The sequence below is a fragment of the Mesoplodon mirus genome, assembly GCF_964341445.2.
Source record: "Mesoplodon mirus genome assembly, chromosome: 8".
Taxonomy (NCBI): domain Eukaryota; kingdom Metazoa; phylum Chordata; class Mammalia; order Artiodactyla; family Ziphiidae; genus Mesoplodon; species Mesoplodon mirus.
Genome location: NC_138984.1, coordinates 104,740,768 through 104,755,168, shown reverse-complemented (window position 1 = coordinate 104,755,168; position 14,401 = coordinate 104,740,768). Strand labels below are relative to the sequence as shown.

General features: G+C 45.0%; 1 protein-coding gene across 1 annotated transcript; it reads right to left on the bottom strand.

Annotated features, from left to right (window-relative positions):
- Positions 1-1,973: 1,973 nt before the first annotated feature.
- Positions 1,974-14,122, bottom strand: NIFK (nucleolar protein interacting with the FHA domain of MKI67). Its single transcript, XM_082631119.1, has 7 exons — positions 13,965-14,122; positions 12,453-12,590; positions 8,831-8,939; positions 6,807-7,018; positions 3,486-3,548; positions 3,292-3,363; positions 1,974-2,916 (listed from the first exon to the last, which is right to left on the bottom strand). Exons 1-7 carry the CDS (start codon positions 14,067-14,069, stop codon positions 2,728-2,730), a joined length of 888 nt encoding a protein of 295 aa, XP_082487245.1. The 5' UTR covers positions 14,070-14,122; the 3' UTR covers positions 1,974-2,727.
- Positions 14,123-14,401: the final 279 nt, after the last annotated feature.

Below are 14,401 nucleotides of genomic sequence, written 5' to 3'. Positions count from 1 at the left end.
CTTGCTTGCCTGTCAAATAAGCCACTTGGAAACTTTAATTACAGTCTCATTCTCACTTTTGGGGGGGATCGAGAAATCATGTGCTGAGATACTCCATTGAAAAATTCTATTTCTTCTAGCTGTTGCTTTCCTGAGTTGGGAATACTGTGATGGGTACTTGGCTGGGTAGTGTCAACATATATTGTATTTTTTAAGCACAGCTGGAGGGTCACTGCAAAACAGACACGATGCTTTGCCAATCTAATTTAATAAAATAACCCACACTCCACTGCAAGCTTAAGTATGATACTCGAAGTCCACCTTCTCTGCTTGTTTTGACATGACGGGTATGCACTCGTTAACAATACACAACATTCATGGCACCACGATACACGTGGCGAAGCGTGTCAAGCTAAAACCACGGCACTGCAACTCGTAGTGCAGACAGCAGGAGTACTAAGCACTGAGGCACCACTCACGGCCTCTATCACAACGAAACTATTCCAGCAAAAACGCAGCCATACACAGGCAGCAGGTACATAAACGTGGCTGTGACCCAATCAATCTTTCTCCATGAACACTGAAATTCACATTTCATAGAATTCTCACGTGCCATGAAATTTACTTTTTTACTGGGGGCTTGCGGGTTCTCGGTTCCCCGACCAAAGATTGAACCTGGGGTCACAGCAGTGAAAGCCCGGAATCCTAACCACTAGGTCACCAGGGAACTCCGTGAAATTTACTTCTAGATTTTTTTCAACCATTTAAAAATGTAAAACAAAACTGCAGCAGGTTGGGCTTCGACCCAGTATAGTCAATCGCCTTGTGGTCCACAGGATGACCTACGGCATAGTTAGGTTTAAGCCACATGATTATTTCCGCCTACAGAAAGTGCAAAATTATGTATATACATGTATCACACTTGTGGGCTAAGGGGAGCAGCCATCGGCATCACAGCCACTGCATGGGGACAGCTGCCCTATCTCGCCTACCTTGTATCAGTCTTTGAGCCACAGCCTTTGCTGTACCACACTGAGACTGGGGTTCATACTAGCATACTGTCAGCCAGGGCGACAATTTCCAGTCACAGCAATCAGTTGCCTTGGATATGGCCACACTGTATTCCAAATAATGCTAGCAAAAGGAGAAAACCTCTTTTCACACCATGTCAAGCATTTATTCACTTGCTGCCCCGTCTCAGGGCAAATATGACGCAGCATGTGAAATGTCTGGCTCCAACTGAATCTTGTCTGTGGAATAATGCCTTTTTCCTCTACAGCTTTTTGTAATGATTATATATAAAAGCAACAGATGCTTGTTCCCAAATTAGAATTTTGATGTTTAACTTCCTAAAGAAGAATGCCATTTTACATACTTGTGCTCATTCTGAATGTACAGTTTTGAATTGTATCCTCTTCACCTTATTTACCCCACATACTGCAAAGTTTCGTATTTTATTGGTCCATGGGGTTTCCGCTTGATTCATGATTTTCTCCCCACAAAATTTGAAAATCAAACCCACGCTACTTCTTCTGAAGATCCTAACCTAGTCCCCAGGAAAACATTCTTTAACTTCAACTCTGTTTCTTGTGGGAAATATCCACTGCCGCGATATATGCTCAAGATGGAATCACTCTCTCCCAGCTCCAGGGCATAGTACGCGTCAAGTGATGATATGCCGCACTGGGGTGGCCGGGTTGTAGGTCGGGAACCGGGAACTATTCAAAACCCGACAGGCTGCACTGATGAGCTTACCTGCTGCTTTCCCAGAATGGGACACCAGATGGACTTCCAGATCGACAAGTTCAGACACTGTTCAAAGAGGGAGGCAGTTCTGATACCCACGCAGCTCAGTGAACACAGGGCGAGCATACTCTTTGCGTCAGGGACTATCCCAGAGGTAGAACACGCTCTTTGTATATACTTAAACCCAACTCGCCCAGCCCAGTATCTTATAAGAGTAAGTATTTAACAAGTATTAGATGAAAAAAAAGTTTGGTGGCAATTAATGTTTTTAATGAAACTGAATTAGCTGATACAAAAGCATATTTCAAGAGCATCAGAAACTTAAATATAGTTGAAAAGGCAAAAACCAGCAATTTTACTTCAAGACACCCAAGTCCCCCTTGCATACAAAAAAATATAGAAAAAGTTTACCTGGCGGTCACTGCTTGAATCTTGAAGTCTAATTCCAGATTGATGATACTGATACAGGATGTAGTTACTAATTAATCCATGCTAGCCCGCCCCAAACTAACTTAACGTTGGTAAAAATGATCACATATACATAAACGAATCCTGATTACTAGTGACGCTGCCTTCTCACCCTTCATACAATTTAAGGTCCAGTTTCAGCCATATGATGGGTCTAACAGAGAACCACTTACATGGTCACTTAATAAAGATTTTATTTTCTTTATCTGATGGTAACAACAAAGGCTACAGTCTAGTACTTAAGCTACCCAGGCAGAGCCACTAAAGGCAGCTATGAAAGCTGAAGAGAGCCGCAGAGGCAGGACAGAGGCAGCGTGAGCCGGGCTGCTGAGCTGGTGCTCACCCCTGCATTTCTGCGAGGGCGGGGAAGCCAAAATCACTGACTGCTCTCCCTGCTGACTTGAATTGACAGCTTTTTTCTCCAACCATCTTGTTACTGATTGCATTCCACCGTATCTAGTTAAATACAAAGAATCAGCCTCCATAATAAAATCACCTTTTTCAGAACAACCACCATACACAATACATTCAGAATTATTGGGTGCTTTTTTTTCGTCTTTTTTTCCTTGAACTTGTAGGCGTCTGAGTGTCTTTTGTTTCTTCTTTTACACCAGATATGGGCTGTTTGAAAACTATCTCATTATCTTTATCATCATCATTCATTTTAGCCACTTCAGATTTTCGTTTCTCCAAAAACGTTGGTGTACAAACCGGCGTGGGGCCCTGGGTTCAACAAGTTAAAGATTATGATACATGAATGTGGGAAGATGTTAGGAATGGCCCCCCCATCACCTCCCCTCTCATTAAAAGTTACGCATATTATTTTAGGCCTGTTTCCATCGTCTGGTGATACAGCTGCACATAATCAAGAGCTTAGGTGCTTATCACACTTACTATGAAAATTCACAATTAATGGATATGATATGTTCCGTGACAGAGTATTAGACAGAAGACTACTATGCCTGCTAAATCATCAGTAAGGATTTACCAAAAAGTCCCAAGATTAAATGAAATTTTAGCACAGTGACAGTCGCAGCAACTGCTTTTCCTCTCTTAAATGGTAGTTTCTGATTCCCAAAATTCTGAAGACGATCTTACCTGGCTATCCACAGTCTTCTCAGGAGTGTTAGGAGTGACCAAAGCTGCTTTTTTCTTCTTCTTACGTAAAGCCTTAAATAAATTTAAGAGACTTCATCAATCTGCGTATTTATCAGCTATAGTAGTCTTGAATGTATTTCCCCATTTATCTTTCTCTAATATCTGATAGGTAATATGATAAATTAAAGTTTTACCTGGTGCTTTCTGGAATTTCGAGGACCAGTGTTTGAAGCATTTTCCTCATTTTTATGTAAGACCTTAACATAAGTAAACATAAAGAAGTTGTAAACCAGCAGTGTCACATATGTACACTTTAAAACTTACCACTAGGTCCTTATACATATTTTAAATAAATTCTATATGACAGAGCATTTCAATTTATTTATTTGTTTGTTTGTTTATATGGGGGTACCAATTTATATGGGGATCAGGGAAGACTATTTTTTTTATTTAAAAAAATATTTTATTTATTTATTTATTTATTTATTTAATTTTTGGTTGCATTGGGTCTTAGCTGCGGCACGCAGGATCTTCATCGCGGCATGCGGGATCTTTCACTGCGGCGTGCAGGCTTCTCTCTAGTTGCAGCATGCAGGCTCCAGAGCGCGTGGGCTCTCTAATTGAGGCATGCAGGATTAGCTGCCCTGCAGCATGTGGGATCTTAGCTCCTCGACCAGGGATCAAACCGGAGTCCTCTGCATTGAAAGCAGATTCTTTCCCACTGGACCATCATGGAAGTCCCTGGAGCATTTCAATTTAAAAAGCAAAATCCACAAATACAGTGAATGATCTTAAGTAAAGGGCAACACTACAAAAGGGGCCTAGCTGAGGAGCAGGCAGAAGTTGCAGAGGCTGAAGTGAAGGCCCAGAAGCCGGAGCTGGCCAGAGAATCCTGTGTCAGGAAGCGGGGAGCCAGGATGAACGTGAAAAGGCAGGCCCTGGAGGAGGTCTGTCCTGCTTAAGTCCAGGACTGAATGCAGCAGCCTGCTTCCTACAAGGTAACAGACGGGGCACAGGAAAAGCAGTTCTCCAGCTCCTGAATGGATCACAAGAGTACCAGGGCGCAAACTGTGATATAATGTTGTTTTAACATGTATCATTACAGGCTGTGTTTGGGATTTGGGCAAAGAATTAACCACCAGGCACAGTGAGGTATCTATCACCTCACACCAGTCAGAATGGCCATCATAAAAAAGACCACAAACAGGGACTTCCCTGGCTGTCCAGTGGTTAAGACTCTGCGCTCCCAATGCAGGGGTCATGGGTCCAATCCCTGGTCGGGGAACTCAGATCCCATATGCCACACAGCATGAACAGGATAAAAAAAAAAAAAAAAAAAAAAAGACCACAAATAACAAATGCTGGAGAGGGTGTGGAGAAAGGGGAATCCTTGTACACTGTCGGTGGGAATGTAAATTAGTGCAGCCACTATGGAGAACAGTATGGAGGTTCCTTAAAAAACTAAAAATAGAATTACCGTATGATCCAAAAACCCTACTCTTGGGCATACATTCAAAGAAGATGAAAACACTAATTCGAAAAGATACATGCACCCCAATGTTCACTGCAGCACTATTTATTACAGCCAAAATATGGAAGCAACCTAAGTGTCAATCAACAGATGAATGGATAAAGAAGATGTGGTACATATATACAATGGAATACTACTCAGCCATAAAAAAGAACAAAATTTTGCCATTTGATGGAATGGAGGGCATTGTGCTAAGTGAAACAAGACAGAGAAAGACAAATACTGTATGTTTTCACTTATATGCTGAATCTAAAAAATAAAACATAAATAGATATAACAAAACAGAAACAGACTGATATAGAGAACAAACTAGTGGTTACCAGTGGGGAGAGGGAAGGTGGGAGGGGCAAGATAGGGGTAGGGGATTAAGAGATACAAACTACTATGTATAAAATGGGACTTCCCTGGTGGCGCAGTGGTTAAGAATCCACCTGCCAATGCAAGGGAAACAGATTTGAGCCCTGGTCCGGGAAGATCCCACATGCCGTGGAGCAACTAATCCCATGCGCCATAACTACTGAGTCTGCACTCTAGAGCCATGAGCGACAACTACTGAAGCCTGTGCACCTGGAGCCCGTGCTCCGCAACAAGAGAAGCCACCGCAACGAGAAGCCCGCTCACCGCAACTAGACAAAGCCTGCATGCAGCCACAAAGACCCAACGCAGCCAAAAATAGAAACAAATACATAAATTTATTAATAAAATAAAACAAAACTAAAAAAAAGCCACAAGGATATATTACAGCACAGGAAAATACAGTCAATGTTTTATACTTTAAATGGAATATAACCGATAAAAATATTAAATCGCTGTTTTACACCTGAAACTAATATAATATTGTAAATCAACTATACTTCAATGAAAAAGAAAAGAAAAAAAGGAAAAAAAAAAAGCAACAACAACAGAAAGGGAAAATAAACCAACCAGGAACTGGGCCCAAGGATAGCAACTTGGTCTTCCAGTTTCTGGATAAGGTTAAAAGACCTAATAAACTTGGTAATAGATACCATCTCTTACCAACTAATTAACTTTTTGGAAATAAGCCGACAGGGTCTATGGAAGACCCAAAACAATCTCAAGATATAGTCAAGAAAAAAAATAAGATCTTTACCTATGCTATCCACACCCTAATGACCTGCATTCTTGTTTTTTAATCATAGATGTAGAGTTCTCCTTACTATGAAAGAGGGAGGAAAGATTCAGCAAGGTCTCCTTGTTCAGCAAGCAATGAAGTAAGAACTGGATGAAAATCTGTTAACCCATGCATGTAAGGAGCCTTCCTGTATTTCAACTCCCACTCATTTAATCCACAGAATTCATGCTTACTGGTTAATTCTGACATACACTTTGGGAGTATTTCCAACTTAGAAGACCATGAAACAAAAAATTTAACTAGAGGGCTTCCCTGGTGGCACAGTGCTTGAGAGTCCACCTGCCAATGCAGGGGACACGGGTTCATGCCCCGGTCTGGGAAGATCCCACATGCCGTGGAGCGGCTAGGCCCGTGAGCCATGGCCGCTGAGCCTGTGCGTCCGGAGCCTGTGCTCCGCAACGGGAGAGGCCACAACAGTGAGAGGCCCGCGTACCGCAAAGAAAAAAAAAAAGAAGCAAAAAAAAAAAAAAAAAAAAATTAACTAGAATGGCATAAAAAGGATGGTCAATTTACAGTCTTGATATTTACTGATAACATATAATAAACCAAACATTTAATTCTGGCAATGACACCTTTACTAGTAATCTACAAGCATTATGGTGTTGGGTCAAATAGGGCTTAACTTCAATAATCTAAAATTACTAAATCAGGTAAATGTTGCAGATCAGCTAATCCCTTTCAGGAGTTTCCTTTTCTGTATAATGGAGATAATACGATTGCTATGACAAACTTACAGAAACAAACCTTTAATGCAAGGTTTCAAAAATTTAGTCAAAACCTAGCATGGGATCAAAGTACTGGGTTAGATACTTTATACAAAGCAATACCTACCAGTGAAGGGAAGTTATAATCAATTCCCTTCATAGCCAATCTCTTCCTGAGTGATTTTTCCTTCTTTTTAAATCGCTCTTCCATCCGTAGCTTTTGAAGAAGTGTCCGATGCTGATTATACCGTTTCACTGCTGGATATGATGGCCTTTTAAATGGCATATGCCACTCTCTAAAAAGTTTTTCATGTACTTTTTCAGGTGGTATAAAATGACCTATAATAATAATAAAAAAGGTTTTCAACCACATGAGAGGAAAAGAGTTTTCACATTAACTGTAGAATTTCCCGTGTCATTCCTCACTGCACAATCAAAATGACACGTCCCCCATTTAGTGGAGAAGCCTGAAAGAATAAAGCAGGCGCCCAAGGGAAAGTCATACAGCCCACAACTATTTATCAAACACTCACTGTGTGTGTGCCAAGAGCAATTCCAGGACTAGAGGTTCGTGAGTGAACAAAGACAAGTAGCACAGAGGAGAGTGTGGATGGTATCAAGTCTCAGGGTTCCTGAAGCTAAAAGGATCCCTACTTTTAGACTGTGTGACCCACGGTAGCAGAAGCGCTGATCCTCTGGGCACCTGCCCAGGACTAAGGCAGCTCACTGCTTATCTGCATCTCTCTGCTCACGGACGCACACTGGGCCTACATGCAAGGCAAGCCAAAACCCCTGGAATCCACCCTCCACCAGTGATGGATGGGGAGTTGGTACACCAATACCCCAGTTCCCTTGCTTGTCAGGTGGGATAATTCTGTCTCCCAGTGTTACCAGCAGGACGGAGCCCAGCTGCCTAAGTGGTAACCTGCTTGCTAACACACCCTTTTTACTGACTTATTATCGACTTCCTCCCCCTGCCCCATGTCGCCACTCCTTACAGGTATTTTCCTGGGATCACCTCCAAGATAAACTGCTTCCATTAAAAGAAAAAAAAGGGGGGGGGGGTTGTTTGGGAATTCCCTGGCAGTCCAGCGGTTAAGACTCCACGCTTCCACTGCACGGGGTGCAGGTTCGATCCCTGGTCGGGGAACTAAGATCCACATGCTAAGCAGTGCAGCCAAAACATTAAAAAAGAAACAAACAACTGGTGATGACGTGGCTAATCTCACTCGTATCCGGGTTCAGAGCCCTTTGTGCCATCTTTCAAAAGTCAGATACAGCACAGCACTGATCTGATACACGTGGTTACCCACTCAGCCCATTTCGTCCCGGCAAGAGCCGCGTTTTTAATGTGTGAACGAACGCAGGACCTCAGGAGTTACTGGGACTCTCTTAGCAACAGGAACCGAGGTAGAGGGGTGCTACTTGGGCACTGGGATGGGCGCCCTCCAGCCCGAGCACAGGGCGGCCGGAAGCTCGGCCCCGCCTCCGGAGGGCGCTGCTCTGGGAGGCTAGTCGCTGGCGGCCCTACCCCTGCAGGGTGAACTTCTAATCCGCGGCCATCCCGCCACTCCCGATGGCTTCTCTCGTGGAGGTGCTGCAGCCACTGCCATGCAGGCTGACTGAAACGTGACTCCTCACGCTGAAGGTCGTCCGGTCTAGAACCCATCAGTGGGTCCCGCTGTCCTCGGGGTCCACTCCGGACTCCCCCCTCCCTTCCTCTAATTCTCCTCCCGCACCTCTTGTGATTCTCCTCGCGGGCGAATACGGTCGGTCAGCCTGGTTCTGCATCTGCCGTCCCCTCAGCAAATCCTCACTCCCACCCCTTCACCTGGCTCACTGTTACGTAATGCTCGGGTTTCAACTTCAGTGACTCCTTCTCAGGGAGCCCTTCCACATCCCGCTAGGAAGCTCTTCCTATTTACTCAAGGAACCTAACCAACCCCATCTCAGCCTAAAGCAGCTCTCACTCTGGAAGATTTAGAAGTTCCCATTAGACCCCATCTGGAAAATGCACTTAAACCCTTGCACCACTGCTTAAGAGAATCACCCCAGGGGTGGGGGTGGGGATCCAAGCAGCTAAGCAACCCGTCCTTCCCTCCCGTCAGCGGGAGGCGTCCCCGCAGCCCCACAGGTAAGACGGGTACTCACACTTCAAGAGTCTTTCGCCAAAAAGGTAGTTGTTCATCGTTTCAGCAGCTATTTTGGCAACATCTTCAGATTCAAACTCCACAAAGCCATAGCCTTTGCTATTTCCAGTCTGCAATGGAAAACCCACCACAGAAAGCAGAACAATTAAATTCTGATGTGCCATCAAACTCCTAAAACGTCATTAGTTTAAATAATGTACATTAGCCCCCTCACTGAATAACATTAGGGCACCTTTGATTCCAACTTCAAATCACATAGTCTGGGGACTGTTATGGGGAAAGAAAAGTTCAGAATAGTCTGAACTTGCCACTGATTTTGAGGCATTCCTGGGACTTTGATTACGTATGATGAATACGTTACTGTGGTTGGAATTCATCCAATAGCAACAGCCCACCATAAAGGAAACGTGGGAGGCCACCCAGCCCTTTACTTGGTATTGATCTCACGGGTGGTCACGTCATCCATGTATTTAATACTACCCAGGAGATGTTATAATACTTCACAAAGAATGCAGGTGATATAATTCCCATTTTATATGGAAAAACTGAAAAGAAATGAACTTAGTGTCTCTAAAGTTAATCAATAAAATACTGATTCGCTGTCATGTTTACTAGTGACTGGGCTTCTCCACAGCTGGGGCGAAGGACATCCTGTGACATGGACATCCGGAGTGCTTGGCTTCCGCACTGCAACATACAGTGGATTTTTCTCACCGAGCTCGGTAACAAGAGTTCTAGAGTCCAAATGCCCAGGTTTGGACCCTGGCTCTGACACTTAATCGGGTAAGGAGTGTTCAAGCCTCAGTTTTCCCTTCTATAACCACCCTCACAGCGTTGCTAGGAAAATACGAAATAATCCGTAAGCGCTCCACAAGATGTCTGTCGAGTACTCAAAACATGTTACTGCAGGGTGGCAGGGTATGCCTGCCGAACATCCGCTCCTCTGGCATAGGATTATTTTGAGATGAAGGAACTGAGAAATAGATACAAGAAAAACTCTGTCCTCCCCTTATTTACCTAAAAACAGGACATGAATTTACAAAGGTGTCTTCCTCCCTCTACCAGAAAGACAGAAGTTAGAGGACTCTGCACAATAAACTTTACGAAGTAGACCTTATCCATCATTAGTCTCCCATATATTTGCCTTCCCACAACTTGCAAATCTAAAAACTCAAAGCACTTTTCCTTCATCTGGTCGCTCCTCCAAAAATGTTTTGCTCCTTTGCCAAGATGTTGTATAGGCCCAAGTTCTAACCAACCCTTTGAGTTATTCCTCTCTGAGCAGTGCCACGTGTAAGCACACATTTTAGGTGTTTGTTTTGGTCTTGTTAATCCCTTTTTGCAGTCCAATTTATAGGGTGCCAGCCAGGGACCTTAGGAGGGCAGTAGAAACAGAACTTTTCCCCACTGCAGATCCAGTTCTTAGCGACAGCGACCAGAAATACTTTACCATCTTGCACTGAACAACATATTCTCAGCTACGGCTCAGAACTGGCCGTGTGATCCTGGACATGAGAAACCACTTAAAGGGTGTGTGGCTCAACGGAGCTGGCGGCCAGGAGGCTCACCCCTAGCACCAGCTGCGCCACGGACTATCAACTCGGCCACGGCCACGGCCCAGGGTCGCAGTTCAGGTCTCTGCAACAGGACGATTCCGGTCCAACTTTAAGACTCTGACAGTCCCTTCACAATCCCAACTCCGGTGGGGAAGGACGGTGGAGCGCAAGACACTGTGAAATCCGGCGCAAGGCACCACACTGTGAACTAGTAACGCCTTCGAAACCTGATGTGGAAATGCATGTCGGGTATCCAAAAAACCAAAAACTTAAAAGCCAACACCTCGACCTAGTATCCCAGAATGCTGGCAATACCACGCAACTAGTCAAAACGGGGGTGCGTGGGGAGGCGGTAGCTTTACTTCTATGCAACAACGCTGGAAATGATGCACTTCAGTGCATCTCAGCAAGGAGCAGGCTTTCCGAGACGACTGGCCTAAACTCTCCAAAAAAGCCTATGTCAAGAAAAACCAAAGCAAAACAGGAGTAAAGAGACGGTTCGAGATAGGATGAAGAGCTAAACAAGCACGTGCAATGCACGAACCCTAACTGGATCCCAGGGTGGGCAGGGACCACGGGGGTATGTGACGATGGACAGTAAATGAGATTTTCACACTGGGGTTACATAGCAGAATGTCCTCATTCTTAAACTGATGATTACGCATTTAGTATTAAAGCATTACAACTGCCACTTGCTTCAAAAGGTTCAACAAAACGAAGAGGTGTGTACGTTTTTATAGACACGGGGAGAGATGAAGCTTATGTGTCAGGATATTAATAACGGGTGAATCCAGGGGAGGGATGTTCATTACACCATTCTTTCTACTTCCCTGTAGACCCGAACATTTTCAGAATACAAAGCTGGGGAACAACTATACTCAATATGGAGAAACTCATTCTGCACTCAGTCATCCTGAGGATAGGCTGTAAAGCTCTATTTTTCAAACTCAGAGTCTGACCTTTTAGAGGGCAACAAAATGAACTTAGTAGGTCAGAAAAGTATTGTTACAAAACTGAATAGAAAGGTTAAGTATCATCTCCTGGGACTTATATTTCATTTATGTTTATGTACACGTACATGTGTGTTGCCTTGTGGATTTCTCATTGTGGACTGAAGGTCTGAAAAATACTGTTCTAGAGAAAGCTGCCTACACCTGCACCAAGAATGTCCCTAGCAGCTTCACCTACAAGACTGGAAAAAACCTAGGCTTCAACAGGAGGGTAGATAAATAAACTGTAGTTTATTCAAGCAACGGAACAGAGCAGTGACAACAGATAGTTAACTCGGATTTGCTGGAACTCAAGTGGGAAAATGTGGAAAAACCGTACTGAGAAAAAAAAGAAATTCCAATAACAAGAACTCTACGGTTACAACCAATAAAGTGTATGTGTGGAAAGAAAATAAAGTGGGCCACTCCTCTATTAATGAAATATTTTATTAGGACGTAGGTATGCGACAACAATAACGTTTATATGGTACTTTGTGTGTCACGTGTTCTAAGAATCTTACACTTATTACCATATTTATCTTCGATTAGATACTCCGAGGAGGTCGTATCTTACAAATATGAAAATCAGAAGACAGAAGCATGGAGAGGTTACAGAATTTGTCCCTAGTCACACAACCAATAACATGTAGAGACAGGCCTCATACCTACTAGCTAGTCTGGCTCCAGTGTCCTTATCCAACTACCCACCATACAAACCTTTGCTGTCGCAGGGATGCTACCTATCAGAGGCTGATACAAGAAGATGTATGAACCTGCCCCTCAAACTGAAGTTCACGTACCCCTAGCTTAGCAGTCACAAGACAAACAGGACTCATTTATCGGGACTGCCGATTTAGTTTGAGGACTTGAAGCAATTACCTTTTTTTCTGAAAAAGCAAAGCAAACATTTACAGGAATACTGATTTTGCTCTCATGGCTGCTTCAGGTTCTAGACCTTATCCAACCCCTTTCTGGAATGAAGAGTGATAAGTGATAACATGCGAACATGCTCCATAAACTGTCAAGGATGATACACTTTTGGAAAATAAAACCATCTAATTCAATACAAAAATCCTACCTTGGTACTCCTGGACAGTCTGAATCTTGTAACAGTGCCAAACTGGGAGAAATATGCTCGGATCTGGGTTTCATAAAGCGATGGAGGTAAGTGGCCCACATAGATCACTCCAGGAGTAAGTTTTTGTTTCTCCTGTTGCTGAAGACACAAAGACCAGGCAAATATTTTCTTTGTAATAGGAAGTCACAATGCAACAAAATTTGTGAAACTCCTTGCTCTCAGTCTAAGACAAGAGGTCAAGAACCTACTCTGTATTTCCACTTACCATAACACACTAAAGAATTAGCTGTTTAGACATAGAGAACAGACTAATGGTTGCCAAGGGTGGGGGAGGGATGGAATGGGAGGGTGGGGTTAGCAGATGCAAACTATTATATAGAGAATGGATAAACAACAAGGTCCTCCTGTATAGCACAGGGAACTGCATTCAATATCCTGTGATAAACCATAGTGGAAAAAACATGGAAAAGAATATATATATGTATATACACACATACACCTATAAATATAACTGAATCACTTCGCTGTACAGCAGAACTTAACACAACATTGTAAATCAACTGTACCTCAATAAAAATAAAGGTTAAAAAAAAATTGGCTGTGTAATGTCTACCTCCCCAAGAGGACAACCATCAAGCAGTAGGCGGTCTTCTCAGCCTCCCACCCAGCCTGAAGTAAGTGCTCAGTAACTACACGCTGGATCAACAGATAAAGTAAATCTTTGAACACGTTATTTAAAAATCTTCTGGTCTAAGAACTCCACCTAAACGTACCCTTCAATTCTGTTTGCAGACCATCGTTAAGTGTCCCACGTAAAGGAACACTTTTAAGATGTCAGTTAAGGGGAAAGTGGAGGGGGTGGAAGTGGGATGAACTGGGAGACGGGAATTGACATAAATACACTAATGCGTATAAAATAGGTAACCAATAAGAACCTGCTGGATATAAAAAAAGACGTCAGTTAACCTTCACGATGCCCAGTAACCTTTCAGTATCTCAGCCACCGTACCCCTGCCTTCCATAATAAGGACTTTTAAGTTTTCCACACGTGCCTTTTATGCTAAAGCCCTGGGCAAACAGAACTTGATGTCAGGGCCCCTAGGCAGCAAATGGAGCTTGGCAAATACTGTCTTTTAAGAATTCCAAAACCACTAACCGGGCAAACGAACCTCCCCAGTTCGGGGGCAAAGCGGAAGCAAGACGGCTCCGGGGTGAGGCTGATCCGCGCACGGGACGAGGGCCGACCCAGCAGCTGGCTCTCCTCTCCTCTCCTCGTGCATCCCTCCCCCATACCCACCCCTTACCCCCCGGAGGACCCTAAGGCCCACGGCCCAACCGCGTCTTTTCTCGGTCCTCCCGGGGAAACCTCGGCCTCCTACCTTGTGAGGTCGGGGCCCGCCCGGGGTGACCCCGGACGAAGCACAGGCGTGGGGAGGCCGAGGCGCGCCGGGTAGGACCCCCAGACCCCGTCCCCCGCCTCCCCTCGCGGCCCGGGCCGCGCCGGCCTCTCACCTTGCTTGCGCGCCGGCGAACCTGCGCCACCTCCTTCTTAAACTTGGTATCCTCCTGCGGGTTCAGGGACAGGAGCGGCTTGACCGGTCCAGTCAGGGCCGCCATGTCGCCAGCTCGCAGGCGAAAGAGGCCCACGCAGCGCTCCCGGAAGTGATGAGCCTCTGCTTCCCCAAAGCGGAAGTGACGTCAGGGGCCTGGGGCGGGGCTTGGGGCTTGGTGCGGGTCGGGGCTTGGGTGCGGCGTGGGGGCGGGGCTTGGACGCGGCGCGGGGGCGGGGCCTGGGGCGCCGCGCAGCGCAGCGCGGCCGGAGGGCGGAAAGGGCTACTTGTTTGGCAGGTGCCGCAGGGCATGTGCAGGGTTGCCACTCTTGGAGGGGTTCCCTCGGCCTGCTGCTCCGTATTTTGGCAGCCTGCCTGCCCGTGGTTCCACCCGTCCGC

Bases quoted from the DNA above. Each gene is read 5' to 3' on its own strand.
- NIFK (XM_082631119.1), bottom strand. From the start codon at position 14,069: ATGGCGGCCCTGACTGGACCGGTCAAGCCGCTCCTGTCCCTGAACCCG. The intron at 3,549-6,806 runs GTAGGTATTGCT...ACTTATGTTAAG, and splicing joins ATTATAACTTCCCTTCACTG to GTCTTACATAAAAATGAGGA. The intron at 2,917-3,291 runs GTAAGATCGTCT...TGTTGAACCCAG, and splicing joins AGAAGACTGTGGATAGCCAG to GGCCCCACGCCGGTTTGTAC.